The sequence below is a fragment of the Alligator mississippiensis genome, chromosome 13, assembly GCF_030867095.1.
Source record: "Alligator mississippiensis isolate rAllMis1 chromosome 13, rAllMis1, whole genome shotgun sequence".
In the NCBI taxonomy this organism is placed as follows: Eukaryota; Metazoa; Chordata; order Crocodylia; family Alligatoridae; genus Alligator; species Alligator mississippiensis.
In genome coordinates, this window is record NC_081836.1 from 28,827,903 (window position 1) to 28,855,301 (window position 27,399).

The 27,399-nt window shown below is 45.4% G+C and overlaps 1 protein-coding gene and 1 long non-coding RNA gene across 2 annotated transcripts; both read left to right on the forward strand.

Annotated features, from left to right (window-relative positions):
- The first annotated feature begins 446 nt into the window (after window positions 1-446).
- On the forward strand, window positions 447-23,087 carry ATP6V0C (ATPase H+ transporting V0 subunit c). Its single transcript, XM_006263217.4, has 3 exons — window positions 447-755; window positions 18,899-19,082; window positions 22,234-23,087. The coding sequence occupies exons 1-3, from the start codon at window positions 680-682 to the stop codon at window positions 22,436-22,438; spliced, it is 465 nt and encodes a 154-aa protein (XP_006263279.1). The 5' UTR covers window positions 447-679; the 3' UTR covers window positions 22,439-23,087.
- LOC109284513 (uncharacterized) lies at window positions 775-4,827 on the forward strand. Its single transcript, XR_002091994.2, has 2 exons — window positions 775-2,491; window positions 3,084-4,827. It is a non-coding gene; the product is annotated as an uncharacterized LOC109284513 (long non-coding RNA).
- Window positions 23,088-27,399: the final 4,312 nt, after the last annotated feature.

Below are 27,399 nucleotides of genomic sequence, written 5' to 3' on the forward strand. Positions count from 1 at the left end.
GCGGGACCCCCCGCAGCACGGAGCTGCCCCTCGTGGGCCCCGGGCGGGGCGCGCACACGTCGGCCACGTCACAGGCGGGGGGGAGGGAGCAGGCCCCGTCTTCCCCCCGGGAGGGGCGGGGCCTGTCCCCGCGGCCCCGCCCCTTATGCTAATGACAGCTGAATCACGCTCAGCTGGGGCCGACGCGACTGAGTGAAAGGAGGACTGTACCATCTGCGGCGGGAAGAGGGGAACGGAATCCTAAAGGCCTCCTCTACAGCGCTTAAGGGAAAAGGAACGAGACCCCACTTAGTTTCTAGCGGGAGATAATATTCTCACTGTGGTACAGGACAGTGAACGTGCCCAATTGGGGCCAACCCCCTCCTGCCCGTGGGTGGTACGGTACGGAAGAGCTGGGCGGAGGGAGGAGGGAGCTCCGCGGGGGTCACGTGACCCTGCCGAAGCCGCCATTTTGTCTTGCGGTGGTTGGCTATTTAGAGCGCAGCGCACGAGCAGGCAGCTCACTCCTGCCGGGACCGAGCCGAGCGCCACTGCCGCGCCCGAACCACCCCCAGCACCGGCCCTCGCCCCGCCCCGCCCCCTGCGCCGTTTCCTTGCCGAGCCCCGCCCGAGGAGCAGCCGGTGCCCCGAGACAGGCGAAGGAGCCGCTTCCCCCCTGCAGCGCAGGCAGAGCCCCGCCATGTCCACGGAGAACGCCCCCGAGTACGCCTCCTTCTTCGCCGTCATGGGCGCCTCGGCTGCCATGGTCTTCAGCGGTGAGACGCGCCCGGCCCCACACCCGGGGGGGTCCGCGCGGGGCGGGTGGGGCCCTGTGGGGCCGGGGTGGCGGGGGCCTCGCTTCGTGTCCGACTGGCTCTGCGGGGGCGGCACCTGCCGAGCCTCCCGGGGGTGTCGGGGCGACCCCCCCCCAGCACCTGCCGGGCGCTCCCACTAGGGGCTGTGGGGGCAGGACGGACCGCCCGCCACTGCCGGGCTTGCGGCAGGTGCTCCCGCCCCCTCCCGGCCGAAGCGCTTCGGCTGCCTCCGCCTCCGTCCGTCGACTTCCGCGCTGCCGCATCCGGGCCCTGGCGGCGGCGGAGGGTCCGCCGGGGTGACGTCACTGGGGAGCCTCTGGCTGGTGGAGCCCCCGACTGCCCACGTGACGGGGGGTTGGCGCTGCACGCGAAGACCCGACCCGGCCCGGCCCCATGCGGACGCCGGAACTGGCTGGAGCCGGGTTCATGCGGCTCCTCGTGCAGCCCCCCCTCTGAGCCCCCTGCAGCTGCTCCAGCGCTGGGGGAGATACAGTAGGAACAGACCTGCAATGATAGGCTCTAGGAGGTACACAAGTCCCAGCCATCCTGTCCACGGTGTAGGCCTGAAAGGAAGGGCACCTGATCTGGTTTCCTCATAAAGAGACTAGATATGCAGGTTAGAAATGAAGACATAACCCACTTAGAAGCCAGGAAACGTTTTTAGTCCATTTCTGAGTTGCAAAGGATTCTTGAGCTGGAGCTGATGTAGGTTTATGGACATAATGGCAAATGACACAGCTCTTAACCAAACCCTGTCAGTCTTACAGTGCTTGAGGAGAGGAGCTATTTAATGTTGCTAGATAAAAGGGGTAGGGGAAAATCTTACTTGTATTTGAACTATACCTCTGGGCTCCCTAGAAATGTAGGGATTTTCACTGGAACCAGTACAGGTTGGCTAATTGCAGTGGCAAGCAAATATGCCACTAACACGGTGTGACCATCTTGTATGAGCTGCTTCTTTATATTTTTATTAACTGAAGAGTAACCATGGTGGTGTGGCTCTCCTGGACTCCTTGCCAAAACAGCTAAAGGAAGCTCCTCTGCCATATTTGGGTGTTTCAAAGCAGGAGAATGAATCCTTTGCTGCCTTCTGGTAGTCCCTGTAGGCATATAATGTTGTCTGCATGTGAACAGGGCTCCCTTGAATCTAGAGTTTGGATTTTATCCTTTGCTAGATCTAAGGCAAGGGGAAAACAAGTGCATTTTCTATCAGTGGTGAATGCTAGATGTCTGTGATAGACACTGGATTAAATCAAGAGCTAATAGACAAAAGTCCAGCTTTTGCAGGTTAAAATATATGAAAATAGCTCTTAGCTAGCCTGCTACACCAGCAGAAATGGACCAACCTTAATGCATCACTTGTAGGTGGAGACGGCCTCTGAATACTAGAAAAATGTAAAACTGAAGTCTTCCCAGTGGACCTTTAGGGGAGATGTGCATTTTATTTTTAACTCTTTCAGGTCTAATGCCAAGTCATGGTCACTGTTTAAGGTGAATAGAACTATTGGCCTCCTGATGGAGAAATAGTTTGTTGGCTCTAGTTTTGACACCCTTTTAGCATTGGTGGTTTGGTTTGAGCTTGACACCATTGAAACTGAGCAAAGATGCCTAGTGATTTTTTTTTTTCTTTTTTAGAGCTGAAAGCAACATAATGAGGTTGCATAGTTCTAACTTCTGAAGAAATCAGAGGTGCAGATGTAAGTAGCAAATGTTAGTCTTGCAATTGGCTTTGAGCTATGTAGCAACAAATGGTTGTAGTGGCTCCCCTGCCAATTCAGCAGTATCACAACCTCTAATTTACAAAATGAGGAAACAAAACCCTTTGAATCCTGAGTAAAGATTCCAGTTAGTTTTCTGTATCTATGGTACATCTTGTGACTCATTTGGTCACATGACTTTAAAACATGATCTGAATATTAAATGTCTAGGTCTCCATTGGAACAGTAATGGAAGATCTCTTTATGCTGGGTAGGAATGGTAGTATAGATGAATGGTAGAAATACCAAAGTGTGAACTGGTGCAGAAAGCAACTGCCCTACTTGCAGTAAGGAGGAAGAGCTTGATTGAGTAGAGGAATTACTAGAGCTCTTAGGTAAAAGCTAGAGTGGGTAGGTGCAGTGGAGAGGTTCATGCACTTTGTGTGGTGTAGGCCTAAGTATTAGAGTGGTCATAATGCAGTAGATGAATGAACCTTTGTATTACACAGCAACCTTGTAGTGTTACCTAGTGGCCTACTATCTTGAATGCCAAATATGGCTAAGTCTCTTGTCCTGTCATTGCCCCTCATAGGAAGATGGTGAACCTTTGGAAATAGTAATGTAGAAGTCTATCATCCTACACTAATTCCAGAACTCTGGAGAACAGCCAAGTCATGCTCCATCAGATGAGGTGAAGAATTGAGCCCTTTAGACTGCTTAAAGGAACAGAAGCAGAAGAGAAGATTCTACAAACTGAATTGATTGAAGGTGGTGGTTGCATTTACTTGAGCAGGTGTTGACTAACCTTTCTGCTCCCCTCCAACTCAAAGAAATGCCCTCAGTGTTTCAGTTGGTCCCCACTTTGGAAGAGTGGGTATTACCAGAACTTGAGGAAGAACCATGAAGCAATGACTTGAGCTCAGCTTCTTCAAATTGCAGTTTATGAAGGAGATGGGGAGGGAAAAATGGAGGATATGTTCTTCCCTACTCAAACCATGTCTAACCTGACTTGCTTATATTAAGCACTGTCTTCATGAAGAACAAGGACCAAAAGTCCTTGGTTGTCTTGCATTTCATGGCTGTAATGGCTTAAATCTAAAGCAGTGACTCTCAACCTGGGTGATGGAAAAATATTTTTAAGGGTGGTGCACAGCATTATCATTCTGTCAACTGTGTAATGCTAAACCCAGAAGTTTTTTAAATGGGAACCATTAGTGTCAAAAACAAAGACTGCAGCAGGTCAAAATGTTTTGGGTGGCTTTTTTTTTTTTTGTTTGCAATGAAAAAACTTATCACTTCCGTACTAAAAAAAAGAAGTGAAAGCAAAGAAGTAGTTTTCCTGCAGGAGTCTAGTGAGGTTAAGAATCATTACTCGGAGTAAGAATTGAAGAGTTCCTCTGTAATTCTTGGTCTCAGTACAACATTGAGACCAATAATGGAAGCTTAGCTCAGAATTTTTTTCACTCTAAAGACGAGCAATATAAATATGCAATTTGAAGTTGCTATACATCAAAAAAGGTTTGGGGACCTTATTAGTTATCACATAATCTGAGGAGGCTGGGTTGCATTTACTTAATCTTGTAATAAGCATACCAGTACAGAACAAACGGGTCTTTCTATCTCATTCTCTAGAGGCCTGGATTCTGACTAGCTATTTGGAAATTGCTCAGGGCTGTGTGAGCACTATAATGTATAGTATTGTACAATATTTCAATTGCTGCACAAACCAGTTGCTGCAAAATAAGCCAGGCTCTGATTCTTCCGCTTGCTAGTTATTCAGTGGAAATTTGTATATATGCTATAGTAAATGCAGTGTAAGTTACCTTGCATTTATTGAGGAATTGGCTACCACATGGTTACTAGCAGATGGTAGTTAATGCAGTGTAGAGCTTCACCATGCTCTTTGCTAGCTGAGTGTGGCTGCCACTTCTGTTACTGACATTAGGGGTTTTGTCTTTTGGTTTGTTTTATTTTTTTTTTTTTTAAACTTTATTACCTTGGTCATAGGTGACCTGTTATTGAGTGTGCAGGTTTTAATACCTCTTTGGTCTGCAATGCTATGTACCACATCTAACTGGAGATCTAACATTGCAGTGTCTTCTGACAACACTTGTTTGAATGTTTAATTGAGTTAAAGCAAAGCAGACTTGGAGGCAAAGAGCTAAAAATCAATTTGGGTAGGCAGTGTCTTTAAGATACTGCATAAAGAATTGTTCAGTGTCTGTTACATTACCTCTGAGTTAGACTCCCTAACTTGAGTAAGCTGTATGTACTATCTGTTTCTTGGTCAGCTCATATTTCAGAGCCCTCTGTTTCTAGTAAACATGTTTGAGATATATTCTGTCCTAGCTGGCTTGATGTGGAAACAGAACTGCATAAAGTCACTTGTTTTGGTTTTGAACACTAATGTCTGATGATGGTAAACAGGTAGCAGGATCTTGTTCTAGTCGGCTAGTACCATCGTGATCACACAAAGCATCTGACTGCTGTGACCTTGGATATCTCCAGAGTGGCTTGCTTATTGGTGCACAAGTCACTCTTTGTGGTTTAAATAGGTTGGTTTTTTTTTTTGGTTTTTTTTCATCTTTCCAGTGTGTAAAACATGGGTGGCTCAATGTCAGGTGCTTCTGAGTGGTCACATTATAGAATCTTTTCCATGTAATGATTCTTCCATATCCAAAAATGGAGAAGAACAGCATCAAGGCAAGAGCAGTCTCATACTGCATGGAGGCTAACTAGTGACATTCTGGAGAGATTCCATATATGATACTTTCAGTCTTATTCCTGGCCAGGCTTGGCATTTCAAGGCCTTGAAATCGGGCGTGGAACTAATCCCATACAGTGTTGGCTAAATGTATGTCTTTTTAATATGGCACCATGCAGGCAGCTGGATGATCTCTAAATAAAGAGATTTGTCAAGTATATTTTAGATAAGCTAGTCTTGTCCTTTTTCCCATTTCTCCCTCTAATTCTCTCTTCCCCCTTCAAATCACTGCTGCAAAACTGCTACATCTTTCTGCTGGACTTGTTAGCTGTCATAGAATTGGCTGCTGGCTAAATGACAACAAATAGTCCTGTCTCAGATGTGTCAAGTGACTTCTGGCAGTACTGCATGTGGTGCATCCTGTGTCTCTTAAATTTGCTGAATCCACAAATTTAGCTGCATGGGCATGTGATTGTAATTAAGTAGGTAGCTTTTCTGGGCTGCTGTACATTTCTGCTTTTCATCTTGTTGAAGGGGTAACGGATGCCTTGTACCATTATGAGGGAGTAAGGGTCAGTAGCTGACTCTGTTCCTTTATCTATTAGCCAAGTAAGTGGCAGAGCTAGTTGCATACTTGAACCATTGCTTATCAACCTAGTACTGTGTGATACAGTAACTAGCAAGTGTGGAAAGGGCAAGCAAATACAGGAAGGGCATATTACAACTGCACCTACAATAGGTTGATTCACCATTAAAAGCAAAATGTCCACATTGTATGCAAAGTAGACAATGGCTACCATCTTAAATTTAAGTTCTGAATGCCCCAACAGAGGAGTGGGCCTACACATTGCCAAAGGTCCATCTTCCCTTCCATTTTGTTGGTTGTTTTGATACAATCAGTGAGGCAGAAATGCAAACCTCAGAGGTAAAGCTTGCTGCCATCATGGGGTAGGGGGGTACAAAAGAATAGAAGTTGCTCTTTCCTGAGTCTTTGAGATTTCCATTTTGACCAAACTTAAGAGGGTGCTCTGTCTTTATCCTTTTAACTTCTGAAGTTGCTATCCCAGTCTAACTGTTGTCAGTATTGTTGTTGCCTTGATTTTTAGCACTTCCAGAGCACTTGCAATGCTGTAAGTGAAGGGCCCTGAGTTCCAGTTGTCTTGGGTTATGATGCCTCGCTTAACTTAATGCAGCTTGCTTTCTCTCTTCTACCCAGAAATGAAGCTTCCTTCTTATGACTGTCCACAGACCTTCAGCTTCAGTCTCCTTTCCCTAGACCAGGAGTGGCTAACCTGCAGCATGAGTGCCACATGTGGCACCCAACTGATCAGGGAGGGGACAGAAAGCACCACAGCAGATGGGGAAGGAAGAAGGCAGAGCAGGAGATCAGGCAAGGAGCACAAATAGGGAACAGAAAGCTAAGCATAGATTGGGCAGAGGAAGTGCATCACTGTGGCTCTCAGAGGGCATGAGGCTAACCTAGCATACCTGCCAAAAAAGTTGGGGCCCCACTGCCTAGACAGCAAGATAGAAAGCCATGTTCTCTTCAACTGAATAGATCAGAGGTAGGCAGCCCCTTTCAGCTGTGGGCCACAATGGCCCATGGTAGGTCAGGGGCAGATGGCCTACCTGTCCTCTAAAGGATTACTTGCTGTAACTTTAATGGAGTAAAACTTCTTGATATAACATCTTTTATCACTAGGACACTTAACTGAACAGAAATTCAGCTTTAGGCATTGGCTAAAAAGCAGTAAGACCTATAAATAACAACAAATTGGAATAAATCTGGAGACTAAGCTAATACTCTGACTTCAGGATGGTGCCTGTGGGGCCCAAACCTGTTGTTGGAAAATATTACTCCTGAAGCTAGAACTTACTTTTTCAGCTTCAAGCTTATACCTTGCCTATAGTAAGGCTTTTGATATTGTCTCCCACAGTAGTCTCATGATGCACTGTAAAGTGAACTGAAAACTGGCTGGATCATCCAGCTCAAAGGGTAGTAATCAATGACTCTGTCTAGTTGTCAGTAAATGGAATACCCCATGGGGTTGGTCATGGGGCTAGTTTTTATTCAGTGTCTTCATCAACAACCTGGAAGATAGGATGGACTGTGCCCTCAGCAAGCTTTCTGGATTGCACCAAGATGGAAATAGTAAATATGCTGGAAGGTAGGGCTAGGGTTCAGAGAGACCTAGACAAATGGGAGGATTGGGCCAAAAGAAGTCTCGTGAAGGTCAGTAAGGCCATGCGCAATGTCCTGCACCTAGGATAGAACAGTCCTGTGCGTTAGTACAGGCTGGAAACCAACTAGTTAAGCAGCAGTTCTGCAAAAAGGGGCCTGGGGGTTACAGTAGACAATATTCAGGAATGAACCAAAAATGTGCCCTTCTTGACAAGAAGGCTAATGGCATACTGGGCTGCATTAGTATAAACGTTGTCAGCAAAACGAAGGAAGTAATTATTCCCCTCTATTCAGCATGGTTGAAGCCACCACATCTAGAATACTTTCACCAGTTTTGAGGTGGGGGGGGCACTACAGAAAGGATGTAAATATATTGGGGAGAGTCCAGTGGAGAGCAGTAAAAATGATTAGGGGGCTGGAGAACTGGATTTATTTAGTCTGGAGAAGAGAAGGCTGAAAAAGGATTTAATAGCAGCCTTCAACTACAGGTAATCCTCAGACTTATGGCACAGCTCGTTCCTGAAATTTGCGCCTGAAGTCAAAACGTCATAACTTGGAACCAACTTTCTCACAGGAACAATATTTTATAAAAGGGGGATTGGTTCCTTTACCATGCTCGAACCAGCTGGAGGCAGCTGGTAAATCTGGGGCAGGGGGGAGTGGGAATCAAAGCTGCTGCAGTGGGGGAGGGATTGGGGCTAGGGCAAAAACTGCCCAGCTGGGGCTGGGAGAAGGTGGGGCAGCTCCCACTGCTGCATGCTGCTGGTCTGGGAGCAGTTCATCCGGCAGCTCTTGCTGCTGCTGCTGCTGCCGGTATTTGGGGGGGGCATGGCAGCATGTGCCCCCAGGTGGGTACAGGGTAGGTGGGGCCAGGCCGCACTCCAGGTGGGTGGCAGAAGGCACTGGGGGCAGGTGCTATGCCCTCCTGCCACTCACCCAGCTGGGGTGGGGTGAACCCACTGCACTATCTCCAGACAAGCGGTGTACAGCAGTTGGAACTATTCCAGCCTCCCTGTGCCTCCCCAGATAAGCAGCAGCTTCACCCAGCCAGGGGCAGGGCAGGATGAGTGGTGGCAGGGCATTTGGGGGGGTCGGGAAAGGGGACATGTGCCACCAGGGCAAGTGGCGCCAAGACTGCCCTGGGTGGGAAGCTATGGGGGAGCTGTAGTGAATTTTAGGGTATCTGCAGCCCCCCGTAGCCCCCACTCGGATTGGGGCAAGGCAGGCAGCAGAGGTCGCATGCTACCCACCCCCCACCCTGCTGCCACTCTCCCAGGGGTAGAGGGGTGCAGGATGAAGCCTCTGCTTGTCTGAGAGGCCAGGGTGGTTCCTGCTGCTGCACATCTGGAGGCAGTGCAGCAGCTCTGTTGCACCCCGGCTAGGCAAGCAGCAGGAGGGCAGTCACAGTGGGAGTTGCCCCTCCCTGCACTCCTCTGATGAGCAGCTCATGGCTTAGTCCTGTGCCTGTCCTGGCTGGGCAGTGCCTGCTGCTGCTGCAGCCCTACTTCATCCCTCTTTGCAGGGGCCTTGATCTACCCTCCCCATGCCCCTTCCCTCAAGAGACTTACAAGCTGGATTTTCCCCCCAAGCTGCTGGATTGAACTCCTAGCCGCATGCATGCTGAGGCTGCACCCAGGTGCACAATATGTATTGGTGACATCGGCCACATGAGCCAAAAAAAGCTAATTGCTGATAATTTTTTTTTCCTTTTATCGGTGCTGATGTAATATGCACCGATGTATTGGTGTGCACACCTATTTAAAACCCTTCGTGATAAGTGCATAAGAGAAGGCATGGCAGACAGATCCAAAGTGGACAGTCAGAGGGCCTTATTTGCCAAGGGCGTTCAATCTCTAACTTGCTAGAGAACATGGCTTTGTAGCTGATTTGCATTTTTTGTGACCTGGTTAACCTAAGCCTGATACCATCTCCATACTAATACTTCTGGTTTCAAGGCTTGGGGACCCAAACTTTGTTCCAAAAGCTTGTTGAAGTCTATCCCAACCCTATAGCTGTTCAATCCTTGTCTCGCATTCTCCTTTTCTTTTTGGTGGAGGGGGTGCAGTGTCTGTTCTAGGTCCTAGTGTTCTAGGCTTCTAGGTAGCTTGGAACCAAAGATGCTGACTACTTGACTTTTCTTCATCCTTTTTGTTGTGCTTTGGTCCCTCTAGTAACTTTTACATATATTTGAGGATGTGTTCACCATGATTTTGAATTATGCTTAATGTTTGCTTTGCAGTTGAGTGCAAAGGAGGAGCTGAAGAGTATTGACCCACTAGCCTTTGACAGCCTTCTGTCTCTCTTCATGCCAAATGTCTGTATTCTGGGTCAAGTCCTAAAAAAATCGGTGCTAATTCAGGCATGTCATTCATTTTACAGAAAAGATGAAGCTTGGTGCAACTTCTGTGTCTTGAAGTCATGACTTGCAGTAAAGGGGCATTTGGTTAGGGAGCAGGCAGCTACAAGAAAGGAACTAAGAGCATATGCAAATTGGTATGCACCTTTAACCTACTGGGTATGTTTCTCACAAGCAGATGTATACTGGCTGCTTAACCTGTATCTTAAGTGACTAGGTAGCTTATCACAAACACTTGCCCCTCTGTCAGGGAAACTAATTGATGCAGTATGGTGGTGAATAGTGATTTGACCTGTTCAGGAAGATCCTTGCTTCTGAGGCAGAATTAAAGAAGTTGCACTAAACAAGTTTTGAGATAGTTTAAAAGTGTTGGGCAAGGCACCAAGATTCCTTTAAACACTATTTCTCTTCTACACCAAGGGTGCCTACTCCTGGTTTCCTAGAATATGGAATAAAGGTAGCTTTACCTGTTGAGTGAAACATTGAATGTGGCCAAGAGGTAGCATAGTCTACTGTTGGACACTTATCTGGTATCTGCTTAAAACAAACAAACAAAAAAAGAGCACTTCTGTACAAAAGGTGGTACAACCTTTTTGCAAGGGTGCTCCTTAGTGTAAGGAATGGCTAATTAAAGTCTTGAGTTATTCATATGCATATCTATTAGAATAGCATAGTACATGTCCCTCCTAAACACTGGATTGCTTTTTAAGTTTGCAGGATTGATCAGACTGAAACACAGGGTTGAGTATTGGAGTCTTAACTTTACAGGCAGTCCCTGCTTAATGCAATTTCAAGTGAGCATTATAGCAAAATTGCACTACTTGAAATTGATACCTGATTTCACTTGGTGCTCAGTGAGTTTCATTATAAAACTCATGGTTGCCATTTTGGGTCATTAAAAACAATTGCAGTTGCCATCTTGGGTTGTCAGATACTTTCAGTTTTACTTAATGCTCAGTTTTTCAAGAACCAATTAAGAGTGCTAAGTGGGGGTTACCTGTAATGCTTTGTCTGTCTCCTTCCTCCCCCTTAAACTCACTTAAGTTCACATGCAGCTGATAACTGTTCCCCAAATCTTACAGATATTAAGAAAATGGCAGTGAATTACTAGGATTATGCCCATGAGGTCCTATATTTGTAATGTTTTTTGTCTAATGGGGAGCTCCAAGGCCATATCTTACTACTTCACTAACTGGTGGATAATGGGTACACACTTGACCTGCTGTTGACAACAAGCATATGTGCTTTGCATAAAGTGGCAGGGCTAGACCATCCCAGTCCTTGTGCTTTTACATTGTAATGGGTAACAAATTAGATAATCTTAGAATTACAAAAGTATTAGGTTATTACAAGGGCTAAACAGTAAAGTATCTGGCTGAGTAGTATTATAACAGCACAGGCAATAAAGGCTCTTCAGTTAAACACTTACATATATTAAAGTTCTTCAGGAATATAGTTAACTTCTATATATAGCTTTCAATCTATTCTGTTGAATTCTGTAGTTGCAAAGAGAATTCTTTCAAATACAAACTTGATATTCTTGTCTATATTGAGGCAGCCAAGGGGGAAATCTCTTGGCAGATTCTCAAGACTTCGAGTCATTATAACTTTGGCCTTCTCAAACTAGAGGTGGACAGGACTAAACTGATTGGTGCTCATTCTTCTCTTGAGTAACAGGCTACTGTAAATAATCCTGACGATATTCTTCTTGTCCAAGTAGCCAGTACACCCAGGAGGCCTTGCCCAGATGAGCACACATGCATTTCCCTGGGGACAAATAGCAGTAGCACAGTATGAGCTGCTATTCCTTGTCCTCAGGCACGGTCTGTGCACGCATGCTCTGTTGTGTGGCAAGTTGCCCTGGGTTGGGTTAGGGAAGGCTGGGGGCCGGTACCTGGGCTGGCCCCAGCAGCCTTACCTGAGAGCTTCCTGTGGGCTCCAACAGCCAGGGCATGGTGCCAGCCAGCCAGGCTTTGGTTTCAGGCAATGCATACTGCTGTCATGTGCACCCCCCCACTTCTTCCCCCTAGCATAGGCTTTTTCTGATGCTGGTATCTCCCAGTGTCAAGCCCCTTGTGGCTAATTGGCAGTGCAGGGCACACCTGCATGTGCAGTCTGCTGTGCCACAGAGGGGTGCTGCATACCCCACGTGCCTGCTCATCTGGATGTACCCATTGAGTTTAACAGCTATAATGTCTACCTTCCAAGAGAGTTTATGGAGCAAGGTAGATCTTCCTCTTTTTCTACCAGTATAGACAAGGATTCTCCTCTCAAAGAAGAGGGCTGTTTTTTAATAGAAGCCTGGTGCAATTTCTGTCAAGTTGAACTCAGATATTGCAGAAAGTTAAATGCAAGTTTAGGACACCAGGGCCACCAGCAGACTCTTCACTTTATTGACCAAGTGAAGCATTCAGGCTAGTGGGAGATGATCAAACCTTAAACCTTAAACTTCTGACTTCTTGGCTAGCCAACTTTATCACTAGATCAAAACACATGTAAAACTAATCCTGTTCAGATCAGGCAAGTCTCTGGCCAAGTATTCTTGTTTGCGTTTTTTCAGCAAAACATTGTTGGTTAACATTTTGTCAAATGAGTAGTATTTGTTAAACTGAGGCTATTACAGCATTAGTCTAGGAATGTCAGGCATGATCTGGAGCCCCAAATCATGCCTAACTGGGATAGCAGTGTCACCCCCTCCCAGCAGGATGCAGCTTTGTTGTAATTGGTGACAGAGGATACTTTTTCCATAGATGCAAGCTAAGCCACAGCCCAGTCTCTGTCTTCAGGAGCTGTAAAATTAGCAGAGGGGTTCACACATCAGCAGGGATCCTGTTTTTTATTGGTTTTTTTTTTTCTCTGAATCGAAACTTCACTAGTTTTATTATTATTATTATTATTATTATTATTATTATTATTTATTTTTTTAGGAGAAATCAAATCTGAATCTCTTTTCCCACAATAAAATGAAATGCCACTTCATTTTTTGTGTGTGTATACATGAACATTATTTTTACACACATGCTGAACACTACTTTATTGATATTTAGAATTTTAAAGCAATTTATTTTCGTGCTTGGTTTTGTTTTGTTTTTAGGGAGGGGACAAAATGGTGCAGAAATTGGGGGAGGGGGCGCATGCCTTCCCCCTAGACTTACCTGGAGGGAGCTGCTCTCCACCACACTGCCTGGCTGTCACATGCATGTCTGCATGTACATGTAATGCACCTGTGTCCCACCCCTTCCCAGCACCAAGCAACCCCTTGCAGGCTGGAAATCTGCCAGCCTGCAAGGGGAAACCTGCTATTTCCTAGGCTTTTCTCCTACAAAGGAGAAAATCCATGGGTTTTTTTTCCAGTGCAAATGGAAAACCCAGATGCCTGCTCATCAGAAATGTAGTAGCAGAAATTCCCCAGTACAGAGCCTAGCTATCAAGATACCAGAGGTGAGTTGCAGCTTCTACCCACTTGTCCTGTCACACATCTGATCTACCAGTACCAGCTAGGCAGTTTCCAGTCATTGAAAAGAATGGGGTTGTTTGTTCTCTCTTTTTCAAAGCAGCATCCAAGCTGTCTGCAGACTGACAGCAGTATTTGCTCATTATGTTACTTGAATAATTTCAAACTGCTTAACCATAAATAGCTTCTATAAAAAGCTTTTTTTTTTTTTTTGAGATGGCTGTGATGCAACTTGGCATATGAGAACCCTGTATGGATGCATAGTATCTGTTTGACTTGTGCCCTAACAGAACTCTCCAGTCCTACACTTTTACCCTGTGTCCACACTATTGGTCTTGATACAAAAATGGGCTGCTTCAGTTCTTGCATTTGTCCTGCTTTAGAGCTGTGGCTCTGGCCAACTCTCCTCTGAACCCTGAGCTCTAGGAGACTTGGCTACAATAATTGAAGCAACAAATAAGTTGCTACAGGGACTAGAAGAACTGGAAAAGATGTGTTGTCAAACCAGTAATGCCTTCTAACTTTATCCATGGACTTGGCAGGAACTGGAAAGTAGATTTTGATGGTGTTATAGGTGTTTTTCCACAATTGTCAACTCCTCTTCCTCAGTCTTACAAACTGCTTTTCTGCAATGTGGAAGATTGTCATTGTGAGAATGCTGAACATGACTATCTGGTCTATTATTCACAGAATCTGTGCTAATATCTGTGTCACTGTTTTTGAAGGGTAGGCTTTGTAGTTTACCAAGTCCTGAATACTCTTTTTAAGTTGCTCTTATTTATAAAAGTCCAGAAGGGGACTTCAGCACCATTTTTCAGCCTACTGCTGAAGTGATTTGTTTCTTGAATTCAACCTTTTTTTGCATCTTGGCTGTTTGATGGTCATCTCTGGCTCCAGGATCGGTGTCCATTAGAAGGACAAACCAAAGTAGTGCCCAGTTCTTACCAGATAGCAAAGATTTACCCTAGCATGGGGGAGGTGATGCCAAATAACATCTTACCCAAAATGTCTTGGCTACCAGTTGGTTTTGCAGTAGGTCTAGTGACCCTAGATTGTTAACAGACCTTGGTGAAAGGTGACTGGGCAATATGCTTGGAAAATAGTTCTGGCAAAGCTGTACAGTGAGGTGTGTGGTGTGTTTTTTTTTTTTTGTTTGTTTTTTTTTAAATTGCTTCTGTTTGAAGGCACATAACTAAGTTAATACCTTATGGTAACTATACTGGTAGCATTGGGACACTAGAACTATAGGAGATACTAACATAACTGAAACTGGTGCCACGTGCCTAAAATGCTTTCATGTAGCCATGCTGGTACAGCTTTTCCAAGTGATAAGATGAACTGGATTCTCTTGGGGGAGAGGGAGCAAATCCAGTCAGTCTCTGAAAGAATGCTAAATCTCAGTGCTACTTGTATCTCAGTCTGGCAAAATCTTCCCATTTGACCTCCTTAGAGCTGACTATATTCAGCTGAGCTGGAGTTGCTGAGTCCTTCAGCATCAAGAGAAGTTCTGAAGGATTTTTAAGTACAGTTCCAGGGGCTAAATTACAGGAAAAGTACTACCTGCACTACCACAAAATCAACTGCACTAGCTCAACCCAGTGTCTCAAGTGGCCTCTTATGGAGTCGACTCCCGTTTCCTTCTCCCCGCCCCCCATTCTTTTTCTGGTAAAAGTTGCCAGAATCTGAGTTCATTACATTCAGAACTGAATATGATACCCAACATGGTTAATTCAGTTTGATTAGTATTTCAAAATGGGAGAGGGGGGTTCTTGCCATTGCTTCTCTCTCCTTTTGGTTTTTCAGAGAGCATTTCTTAATGCTTTGAGGGACGCATACCAAAGGCTTTTTTCCCTCTAAAGGCTTTGCCACTTAGTCTCTAGGGCCACTGACCCAGAGTTGAGGGGGAAGAACCAGCACTTTACTGGAAGAGGCATTGCATCAATTTGATCTGGCTTGCCCAACATCTGCATGTATGGCACACTTCAGCAGGGTGTGTTTTAGCACTATTTGTCTAGTGGCTGATTGACTTGGCTATCGGATAAAAGCACCAAAAACTGATGCAGTGCCACTTCTGGGCATACTCTGCGCTTGGTGCAGGAGTGCACCTAGCTAAAAGAAAATGGGGGGTAACACCTCTAAGCAGCCTAGAGGACTAAGCCAACATAGCACAATTCCACAGCATATAGCCAGTCACTTTAACACCGGCATATTGCAACCATACCCTTATTTCCCTGTGCCTTCCCTTTTTCCCCCTCCCCCCAAAAAGCAAACAACCACACATACACTCCCTTTGTCAGAACTATACAATAAAGAATCACTTGTCTCAAAATAAGAAGAGGCTAAAGAAGCTCTCTATTTGGTAGAAGTTTGGGCATCTGCTTTGTGTTCTGCCTTGGACTTTATAGTGGTCTGGTCTAGTTGCATAGCAAACTGTATAGCCTCTTTTGGACTTGAGGCAGGAGTTAGCTGTGCTTGAACCAAAGAACTGAAGTGAAGCAAGCCAGTGCATACCCTGTCTATATGGCCTTGCTAGTTTAGTATGTGTGACACCAGAGGTGACACTTGTATCAAGTCTTCATTTCCTACTGGTGTACTTCATAAGGAGAAGCTAGAAACAGAGGCCAAGCATTTAAAACTTCAGTGGAGCAAATTCAGTCATCTGACTAGAAAATACTTAATAACTGAGATTTAAGGTATAACCTCATGAAACCATCTTTTTTTTTTTTTTTAAGCTGTACAGGTGGTGGCACAATCAATAATGACTGTTTTAGACTAGCTTGTTGGAGCATTCCTTTGCATGGCACTATTAAAATTGCTTTGCAGAACAAGATGCATTTTTATCCTTAAGTGACTATAGACTGAATTTTATTTACTTATTTTGACTTGTGGATTTGTTGCATACAGCTTTCATGATTTGCCTCCAGGGTTTCAGTTGCATCTATCTTGGAAGGTAACTTTTTATAGTGCACTGAGATTCTGATTGGCTCAGAAATATATGTTGCTTCAGAAACTTTTTCTCTACACTGAAAAATGAGACTTCATAATAGGGGTGTACTGACATACATTTTTTTTTTTTGGGGCTGATCCCAATGGCCAATTATTGACCAGCCATATTGGCAGATACCAATCTGACTGATTTTTATCTAGCCTGGCAGCTTGGAAAGCAGCATCCAGCTGGTAAGTCTGGCAGGGGGGCAGCAGTTGGAGGCCCCCTGCAGTGAGGGAGGGAATGGGGCAGGGGCAGGCACTGCATAGTTGGGGTGGGGCATGGGACAGAGCCACTACTCATCATGGGGGCAGGGGTGATATGATCTGTGCAAGGGTAGGGGGGGCCGGGCTCTTCCCAGCAGCCATGATCAGGCTGGGCAGCGGCACTGGGAGAGGGGCTACAGCACATTTTGGGGTGACTAGCTCCCCCATAACCCCCTCTTAGCACCATTGCCTGACCAGGGTGCATCTGCCAAGAAGTGCCTGGCACAGCTTCTAGCCCACCCATGCATAGATCTGGGGGGCATGTGCCCCCCATGCCTCACCGGGGGGTATACATAGCACCAAGAGCCACCCCCTCCCTCCCTGTGGGCCTCCCCTGAACCTGCCCCAGCCTGCTCCCTTCCTTACTGTGCTTCCCTTTCCTCCTCTTCCCCCCTCCCCGCCCAACTTATCCCAACAGATACTGCTGCTCGCCAGGCTGCATTCCCAGGTTTTTGTGCATGCTGCAACTATGCCCATAGCATTTATTGGCAACATTATTGGCCCAAAAAAAAGCCGATTTTGTCAATTTTCCTTATATTGGTGTCAGTACAATATGGACTGATGTATCGATGCATCTCTACTTCATAATCCACAGGATATCCATTTTAAATAGCTATTATTGTTCTGTAATATAACAATGAAATGTCACTTGTGAAGAAGGTTCTACCAGGAAGAGGCCTCTAACCCTAGCTAGCTTAAATTGGATTTAAATTGTGAGCATCTTTTTTTAAGCAGCAGCATATTCCTCTGGTTCTTAAATGGTTTATAATTTATCAGAGGGCTCTTTAAATAGAACAGAGGTCTTCAAGTAGGCTTTGTTTCTGAAGTGCAAGAGTAGACAATAAAGCCACATTATACTTTGCATTAACGCAAACTCAGAGTGAAAATAAAAGGAGGAACATTTCTGGGGCACAGGACATACCTGACTTAATGGACAAGGTCATATCTGGTTGGTCTAAAACAAATTGCATTTCTAATATAGAGAAGCTAACTTAGCTTATACTGGCTATTCTGTGCCTAAAACATAATTGTGCAGCCTTGGTGGCTTAGATTCACCGCTTCAGTGTCCAGACTTGCAGAATGCTAACAACATATCACCTTAACCTAAAGCTGCTGACTAATAAAGTTCAGCTTGCAAATTCTGTAGAAAAATCTTCTAGACCAGGAGCGGGCCAGATCCAGCCCATGGTTGCCTTTGCAGTGCTCCACATTGGGCTGAGCCCTGCCTGCTCCCACCCAGGCATCCTGAACCTACACTTCCCCCAGACCCAGTCAGCACACAGCTTCTGGTAGAGCTGCTCCCAGTGCAGCTGCAGCCAGCTGGATGTTCCTCTGTTCCCCTCACCTCCAGCGGGAGCAGCCAGGCTGAAGCAGACCAGTGCAGCAGGAGGCAGAGTGGGAGCGAGTGGCTGTTGGAGGCAAGGGGAAAACAGCAGCACCCAGCTGACTGTAGCCACACTGGGAACAGCCCCACCAGAAGCTGCATGTGCTGGCTGAGGCTGGTGGCTCCTGCTCCTGCCAGGCTGCACTGCTTCAGGCAAGTGGGAAGCTTCAGCTTCCAGCTGCTTTCTACCTGCAAGGACTACTCATTGACCTAGGTGGGCAGAACAAGTGGAAGGTGGCCAGGTGCTGGAGCCAGAGTTCCATGCATTGGGCGAAAGCCTCCTGCTGAAGCTTGACAACTACCCAGAGCAACACAACAGGGGCGGGAGCAGCTGTGGCAGCAGCAGCTGTGGCTGGAGACTAGGGAAGCAGAACAGTCCCACCATCCCTGACAATCACACAAACCAGCCTGACATAATGTGACTCCAACTGCAAGGCCAGGGACTGCATGGCCTAGCCCTTCTCCATGCCTTGCTGCATTTTGTCCCAGCTTTGCAGCTGGGAACCATGTGCTGCCAGGACAGGCTGGCTCTCTTTCACTTTATGGTTCCTGGCTGCAAGTCCAGGACCCACATAGCGTAGCACAGAGCCAGCCTGGCATGCATGCGTGACTGAATGCATGTTGTAGTTTCTAGAGATGTCAGCTATGCCCAGCTCGTGTAGACTGTGTCAAAAATGAATTGACACAACAGCTTCTGCTAAGCTACAGGACAGTAAGTACTACATCTGGGTGAAAACTTGCCCCAGGTTTTGACTTGTGCTGCAGTGTTAGGGAATGTAGCCATATGGCAGTTGAGAGGTTGCCTCGCCTAATGACTAGACCATCTTGCAGATCTGTTCTGTTGTTGCGGAAGGACCTTGGCCAAATCACTCCACCATTTCCACTATATCTGTCTGCCTCGTCCACCAACATGCAAATTGGATTTGTCGCGTAACTTAAGTCTTTCCAGTTTCAGGAAGTGCACCACAGAAAGACTTTCAAATACATGCAGGGGTGTGGTGATGGGTTTTTAACTATGCTGTGAGTGTCCTACATGTAAATTCCTCTAACCTCGTGGCTTTCTTGTCTCTCCTAGCCTTGGGAGCTGCTTATGGGACAGCAAAGAGTGGCACGGGTATTGCAGCCATGTCTGTCATGAGGCCTGAGCTGATCATGAAATCAATCATCCCTGTTGTCATGGCAGGTATCATAGCCATCTATGGCCTGGTAGTGGCAGTCCTTATTGCCAATGCTCTTTCATCTACCATCACACTATACAAGTAAGTTCCTGCTATGTGTATTAATCACAGCCATGAGTTGTATGTCTTTTGGTTTGTTTAACTTTTGGGGGGGGGTTTGAGGGGTGGAGGTGGCTTCCCCACAGCAACTTCAGTTGCTCTTCAGATCTTGTCAGATGGCTGTACAAAGCTTTGGTTCCTGGTTCACTTTGGCCCGATTCGGTGGCCAAATCTCTGAATCCAGAATTGAATCGGAGGACCCTTTGATCTCTCCAAATCAATTTGGACATGGATTCATCTTTTTAAATGCTTTTTCTACACACCTCATTTAGAACCCCTGCTACCTTGCTGCGGTGCTGAGGCAGATGCAGTGTCCCAGAGAAGCACAGGGGGGCTCCCCAGCATGGTTGGCAGCAGACCCAGAAGTGGACCATGTGTGGGAGGACCACCACCCACCCTGTGCACCCTCCCACCTCAGCAACTGTTGCCTCCTGGGTCTGGGGGGCACCCAGGGTCCCCCTGTCCCCAGTCACTAATCTGGGGGACCAGCATGCTCTCCAGCAGACCTGGAAGTACTTTCAGGCCACTTCCGGGTTTACTGCCAAGCATGCTGGAGAGCTGCTGCGCTGCTGCTGTCTGTTGCCCCCCCCCCCCCCCCCCCCCCCCCCCCGGCACTGCTGTGGTACACTTATCTGCCCCAGCACTGCAATCACAAGCTGCACTGCTACCTCAAGGTGTACAGGAAAAGCTTTAAAAGCTGTGCCTGTCTGAATTGCTGATTTGCCGAATTGTCAGATTCTGATTTGGCCGAACTGAATCAAGGACAGTGATCCAGATCTGAATCAAATGGGACCCATCTGGCACACCCCTACTGGACACCACCTAAAACAAAGCTGGTCTTCTCTGTAGTGTTTTAAAGTACAGTTAGAAGCCCTATGGGTATTGTGGCAATAATGGCAAGAGATGTTTAAATATGGAACAAGTCTATCCTGTACAATTGGGGTCGGAGTCCAGACCTTGTTAATGCATTGGGCAGCACCCAGCCATATAGTTTAAACTTGAGTCTCTTTTTTAATTGAACTTTTAACTAGTGGTCTAACACCACTACATATTACTGCAAACCAAGCCTTTGTGCGTGGTCCTTAAATGCTCCAGTTGTTAATACCTTCCTAAAAAAGCAGCCTAGAAAATTTTTTCTAGCCTGTCGGAAGCTGAACAGTCCCTGCTCCATGCTGCCGAACTCCTGGGTCAGTGAAGGTCTCTTCAGTCATCATCAGGTGTTAACTCTTCTGAGTAAATGAGCAAAACTTTAAATTCTCTATGTACTGTAGTCACCAAGGAGATGTTCGTGAATAATTCAAGAAATGACTACTCGTCTTGAAGCATGTCGGCTTGCTAGTAAACTAATCCTCTAGCTACACCTAGAAGCCTTTTTTGCACCTGGTACAGCATGAAACCCAATCTACTCTGAATTCCTGAGAAGGGCTGGAACAAGCTTAAGATTTGTCAAAATTAAATTGATGATTGGCTGGCTGAATGAGCTGATGCATTATGGCTACAATTAAAGGTGGACTGATATTAGTCCATATAAAATCAGCACCGAAAAGGAAAATTAACATTATTACTGGCTACAACGGCCAAAAAAGCAGATTGCTAATGTCACTGGCAAGTGCCACATGCATACACGCAGCCAAAGCGTGCATAAGGCCAGGAATGCAGCCCAGCAGCTTGGAGAGCAGCATCTGGCTGGTAAATCTGGGGGGTGGGAGTTGTTCAGATTGAGGCCCTCACAGTGAGGGAGGGAGTAGGGCAGGGGCAGCCACTACCCAGCTAGGGTAGGATGGAGCCACAGGTGGCTCATATTGTGGGGGGGGTGCAGCTTCTACCAAGAAGAGGCCAACACAGCCCCTGGCCACAAGCCTGCAGCAGGCAGCCTGCCCTCACCCTGCACACATGGGGGCGGGGGGCAGGTGTCCATGGCCCTCCATGCCTCCCCCAGGGGTGCATGCAGTGGCTGAGAGCTGCTCCCTTTGAGCTGCCCACAGCTCTGTCCTATGCCCCACCCCTGCCTTTGCGCCACTTGCCATGGGGGCCTCAATCTGCCCCCCTGGCTTACCAGCTGGATGCTGCTCTCCAGGCTGCATATTGGCAATTGGATCAATATCTGCCAATATGGCCGGCTAATAATCTGACATTGATATTGGCCAAAAAAAACTTTTAGTGCACACCTAGTTACACTAGCTATAATTGTCCTGCTGCTTCCTAGAACGTGGCTGCCTTAAGTACCTCTTTTAATGTTGAATGCAAGAGTAGATGCTAAGAAAAAAGTGACTTTATTTCTAGCACAAATGCCTTTTTAATACCCAAGGGTATCAGAGGATACCATTTTTCTAAGTTAATGCAAGATTGCAATATGCCTTATCTGTTCTGGCTAGTGATGTTGTTCCTTTTGTGATTCAGTCTAATTTCTAGCATTAAAAAAATAAATGTGCTCTTAAACAACCTGACAAAACTAAAGGCAAAGACCCTGTACTGCCATGTAGCAAACACTAATCTTATATGCTTCAGAGCAGGCCCCCACCAGGGCTGACTGGGCAAGCCAAGGATTCATGAATGGCAAGGAACAGGTGTTCTGTTCTGTTGTGTTTTTTTTTTTGTTTGTTCAAATCTGGGTGGGTAGCTTCTGCCAGTCTCTCTCTCAAAAAAAAAAAAAAACAACAAAAAACCGCCAGCAAGTTTTCAGTTGGCTTTTGGATGGCCCTTGCTGTCGCACACAAGTCCTCCATTTTATAGATCTAAATTTGAGATCCAGATCTTGCACTTTCCCTCTTGAAAGTGGGTGACATTTGTTGGGGGGGGTCAGTTTTGCCTTGTTTTAACATCTGCTTCATTCCAAGCACAGACCCATCTCCTCTAATGGGAGCAAAGTAGACTTCAAAATCGCCTAAATTCAACTTGGTCAAACAATCTGCTTGAGCAACTTTTTTAATCTGACTGACAGTCACTTCCATAATGAGGCATCCAGTCTCTCTCTAAGAAGCTGCCTTTAAAAGCCTTAATGATCCAAATGCTAGCTCTTCATAGAATGGAGACCATTATCACTCTCTCTTTTCTCCCCCCCCCCTCCCCCCCAGTATTAAAAGTCTGGTTATCTATCACTTGAAATTGAAATGTCTTTCTTTTTAACCTACAGGAGCTTCCTTCAGCTGGGTGCTGGCTTGAGTGTGGGCCTCAGTGGTCTGGCTGCAGGCTTTGCCATTGGCATTGTGGGTGATGCAGGTGTACGGGGGACAGCACAGCAGCCCAGGTTATTTGTGGGCATGATCCTGATCTTGATCTTCGCTGAAGTCTTGGGTCTCTATGGCCTCATTGTTGCCCTTATCCTTTCCACAAAGTAAACACCATAGTATGATGTAAAGAAATGCAACAGAAACAAAACCACACTTAAAAAAAAGAAATAACAAGCTCCAGAATGAAAATGGTCTCTCCAATGTGTACAGTTGTCTCAATTTGGTAGTTGATCTCTTGTAAATGCGCAATGTATGTTAGTGACTCGTCTGTCCTGTGTGTACTTCAATATTAAATTGGATGGGCTTCCCCAAGCCTGCTACCTGGCTTGGGGTTGCCTACATGCAATTTTCCACCCATTTTGCCGTTAGAGTACTTTATGTATAAATATGAACTAGACTTGTAATTTTTCTCTTCACTGGATGTTTATTTATAAGACTTGACATGTTCATACATTTATGGAGCAAGAATTTTCAATTTCCCATGCTATATATATTAATCTTATATATAGGTAGATTATTACACTGTGGGGTCAATTGTAAGTGCAGAGAATTCCTTGGATGTAATTTGAATCTAAAGATTGCTGTAGTGTCCTGATATTGGAGTGTGAGAATTCTGTTTGTGTTTTACAGCAAATGTCAGAAACACTCCTGTGTTTCCAGTAGTAACAATGTATGCTCCGGCATCAAAGTCGTGCACCCAGTGCTGGGTATTGCAGTTATACAATGTTTCCAAATAAAACTTCCTCCACTAAATGACTGTAACAGACTTTTGTGGCTTAATTCAGTGCATCTGAAATAAGTCTCCCACTCCCTCTATAGGGATGGGGAATCCCCCAACATAGGGACAGGCAGAATTCCAAGGTAACTTGAATAGTTAATAATAGAAGTTACTTTGTTGTGGTGCTTCAATATTTATTTTATTTTTTTTTATTTTTTGTACGGTGGGGGGGAATTATCCGTGAGGGTTAAAAATGTTTAAGGTGGGGTGGAAAAAAGGTGGAAAAAACTGCCTTGCACTGTATAAGAACTTGAAAAACAGAAGGCTGTTTTCATTTTGGCTTACTGCATGCTAGGCCAAGGATTGGAAGAGTATTGAGGTAGTGAATGCAGGTCAGCTCTTAGCTCCCCATAGTGAGGTACAACTAACTTCAGAGCGAGTACTGATGGAAAGGGTACAGACTAAACATCTTCTATCCTGTAGAAAAAATACTGCTTAATATCATATGCAAGGTAAATGTGCTATAAAAATACAGGTGGAGGGTTCCTGATACTAGAAAACAAAATGGTGAATTGAGGGAAGTGAAATATCTTCATTACATCATCCTTTGTTCACTTTCTGAGATGCAAGAACATCAACTGTGTGATAGTAGTCAACAGGATGACATGACTTCCAATCATTTGGATGAGCAGTCTATCAAGCATAGAGATTAGCGGAAGCCTAACTTTGGAACAGGATTCTAACTCCAGAATGCCATTAAGTCAAAATGCTGCTTTCTCTGAAGTGCTGTAACTGTTTAAAGCCGTCTTCTGGAGTTCTTGAATTAAATCTGTTTAAGATGTCAAAGTAGCTAGCAACAAAAAGCTCAAGCCTTGCTTTTTCAGAATAGAATTCTTGCAGGATTTTTCAGCAAATGCAAAGTTCTGTCTATTCCAAACTGCAGATCCAAATTTCTGTGAAACATTACGGTCTTTGCAAAACTAACTTCTTTAAAAAAAAAAAAAAAAAAAAAAAAAAAAAAAAAGCATGTACTGAAACTAAAGAACAAGCATGAATTTGTCCAAACTTTTTTTGCTGCTGTGGGTTGCTGCTTGTCAACCAGCCCCCTATTACAGCCTGCATATCACTCTTTTTCTCTCCTTCCCTCCCAAACCCTATATGCCCAAGCCCTCTATTTTCCCCTTGCTACTGGTGGGTGTGTTTTGTGTGTGTGTGTTGTTTTTGTTTTTTGTTGTTTTTTTTTTTTTCCCTTTCCTTTCCTTTCCTTTCCTTTCCTTCCCCCCCCAGTGGACAAGGTGGTTTGGTTAGATTTGGCAGAACAGAGCAAGGATGACTGAGCAGTAGGGATAGAGGAAAGAACATAACAAGTGGTAGAGCCCTGGGGTTCTCTGATGCTCAGTCAAAACATGCTGCTGAGACTCTTCCCCCTGACCAGGTCTGGCCTGCAAAGGCTGTAGCTTGCTGACCCCTGGTTCAAATTCAGCGTAAAACCTGAAAACATTTCTCACAGTTCTGGAAAACAGTTGAATTTTGTGTTCAAAAGTCAACAATGCTTTAGATTTGGACTGCAGCAAACTAAGAATAGGAGCTTTCTCTGTGACTGAGCTAGTGCCTCCTTTTTAAATTACAGTGCTGGAATTGCCATAGCTGCTTCCAGGTTAAAGTATACGTAGTAGCAAACTGAGCTGGGGGATGGGGTATCTAGTTTACAGTGGGGATTTTGCAGTTGTATATAGTGATATTGATACAAAACCCTGTGGTGGGTATGCTCTTCCTGTGTAGTCAAAGGTTAAATCAAGCCACTTCTGAGGTCTTGTTTTGTAGCAATGTACCTAAGGCTGCCAAGGGGTGTCACCTTTTGATACCATGCTTCTTATGGTGTCACAAAACCAGAGTGAACAGACATCCTTCTCCCCAGTCACACTACAAATGCCCCAAATTGTGAGCATGACAACTACTTACAGTAGTTTATGCTGCCTGTTCATTTATGGTGCAGGCAGCTCTGGATGCCTGCCCCTCAGGGGCATGATCCTGTGGGATGGCAGCCCTGGGTGCCCTGCTTTGGCCTGGGGTGTATGTTTGCAAGCAGAGCTGAGAAGCATGTATTTCATGCTTGGTCTGCAGTGTGAGAGAACCTGCAGAGAATCCCAGGACACCTTTGAGGTTGGGGCCAGGCACCTGGGGTTATCTGCCAGGATCAGGCTCTGAGTAGCAGGAGCCTGATCCTGTAGGACAATGGCTTCAGGTGCTGCTGGTCTTTGCCTATCTATTGGATTAGCTGTTCTGGGACACATTTTGGCACAGCTGATTCTGCCAGAGACATGTGTATAATCTAACATGTCAAATACCCTTTGTGAACTGTCCTGAGCCAATGCGTGCTGCATGCAACCTATTCACCAGCAAGGATATCTGAAGTTTCTGAACCAGCTGTTGGGATGGAAAGGCTGCTGCACTGGAACTAACTCTTAGTAATAATAAGGTGACTGGTACAAGGAGTAATGGAATAGTCATCTTGTGTATAAAGGGTTTAAATGGAGATGCATTACATCTGAATGACAGTCTCCATGTAGGTGGCTGGTGTGGTGCTTTTTAACAGCTCTTAATTTAGTGTAAGTTATAGCTTTATCAGTAACTGCTTAATGGGTTCCTCTTTATTGCCAAAAAACTAATGTTTGTTCAGGTTTCAGCTAACTGACTGGATACCTCTCTCAAATGTGTGTTCAGGGGTTGGTGCCCCTAATAATGTTTTACAATCAGTGTCTTTTGTTCATTTCACATATTAAAATGAATAGCTTCTACTAGCAGTCGAAGCTATATACATGTGTCAGCCTTTCTGGGGGGGTGATTCATTGTGTTCTGTGCACACAAAAAAAAAAAAGTGAATGTCTAGAACATGTGGAGTACTACCTACAGTGCCACATTGCATAAGGAGGAATGATTTGCTAAAATGAGTAGCTTTGATCAGCTCAAGCAAGCAAATGGTTCTGCTGCTGGGCCAATGGTGTTAGAAACTAGAATATACATTTCTAGATGTGCGACTGTTAAATAGTGTCTTAACACTTCTGCACAGGATGTCACTCAATGCATAGCTGTAAACAAAGCAGAATTTTTTAGCAGTTTCCTGAAAGCAAAGCTCTTAAATTTGTGTTTTCTAAAAATAAACATCCTTCAGCTCTGTTGGGGAGAGATTATGCAGATCACATAACAGAACTGGAGAAGGGCCAGACTGTAGTCAGGGAATATACATGCAAAATCCATTACATTCTTCAGGAAAAGCCTATTGTTAGGCTTCTCTCTCAGCAACTTGAAAGACTAGTGGCAAACTGTACACAACATAGTAATTGTAGGTGCTAATAGTAATCTTCTCAAATGTCTGTAAGGGAAACAAGCCACATGAAAATTTACAGGCCCAGTATGGTTAGCTTTAGAATCTCTCACAGGAGGTGATGGGGTCATACCGCACTGGTTTGTGGCCTCACTCCTACATAATAAAATGCAGCTGTGATCATGTAATCAACATTGTGGTCTACACCTAATGCGCTAGCAAGCAAAGCATCTGCTTGTATAGGCAGTTAGTGCACGTATGAAACGAATGCTAGCTGAGGTAACATACCTACAAGCAGAAGGTGCGTTGTTAAACTAAAGAACAGTCATAGAGTGGCTCTGAACTTATTTTTGGCCTGCAGCGTTCCACTGTTGGCCCTGGTTCTGTTGTTTATGATTCCCAGGCAGGAATTAGCTATTCACATCCTTTGTGTGTCATGTCAGCAGATGTCGCTAGTGATTTAGATCATTGAGAGCATTATGGACCATTCAGTCTTTCCTTCACTTCCAGCAATGTACTACATCAGAGAACTGACCCTACTCACTAGGGGCTGATTTTATTCAACCAGGGTGTCCTGAGTCTGGAAAAGCACAAAGGAGCTGGATTGCCCAATTCTGAGGGTGGTAAATGTGGGTGTGTATGTAGTGCTTTCTCATGTAGCAGATTGCGTGCCTGTTACCATACAATTCAGACATCCTCTGCCTACTGCAGAGCAGTGAGTCAGCCCTGCAGAGAAATGAGAGCGAGAATGTAATAGAATGGTGCCGCAGCATCATTCAAGGGAGAAGTGCCCATCAGCAGTCAGGCCAGGCTTTCAGGCTAGGAAAGGGTAGTAGGTGCCTGATGTCAGATGCTGCCTGCATAAACAATACCATTGTTTAGCTGGCATTCCCTCTTCTCCCTTAACTCTGATATTGTCTGCTTCCCTCAGAGATCTAGGATGACCAGGCAAATTAAAACTTCAGTGGTTTGCTGGAGTAGCTAAATAGATGCTTGGTTAGTGATTGACCAGGTCCTATTACCACC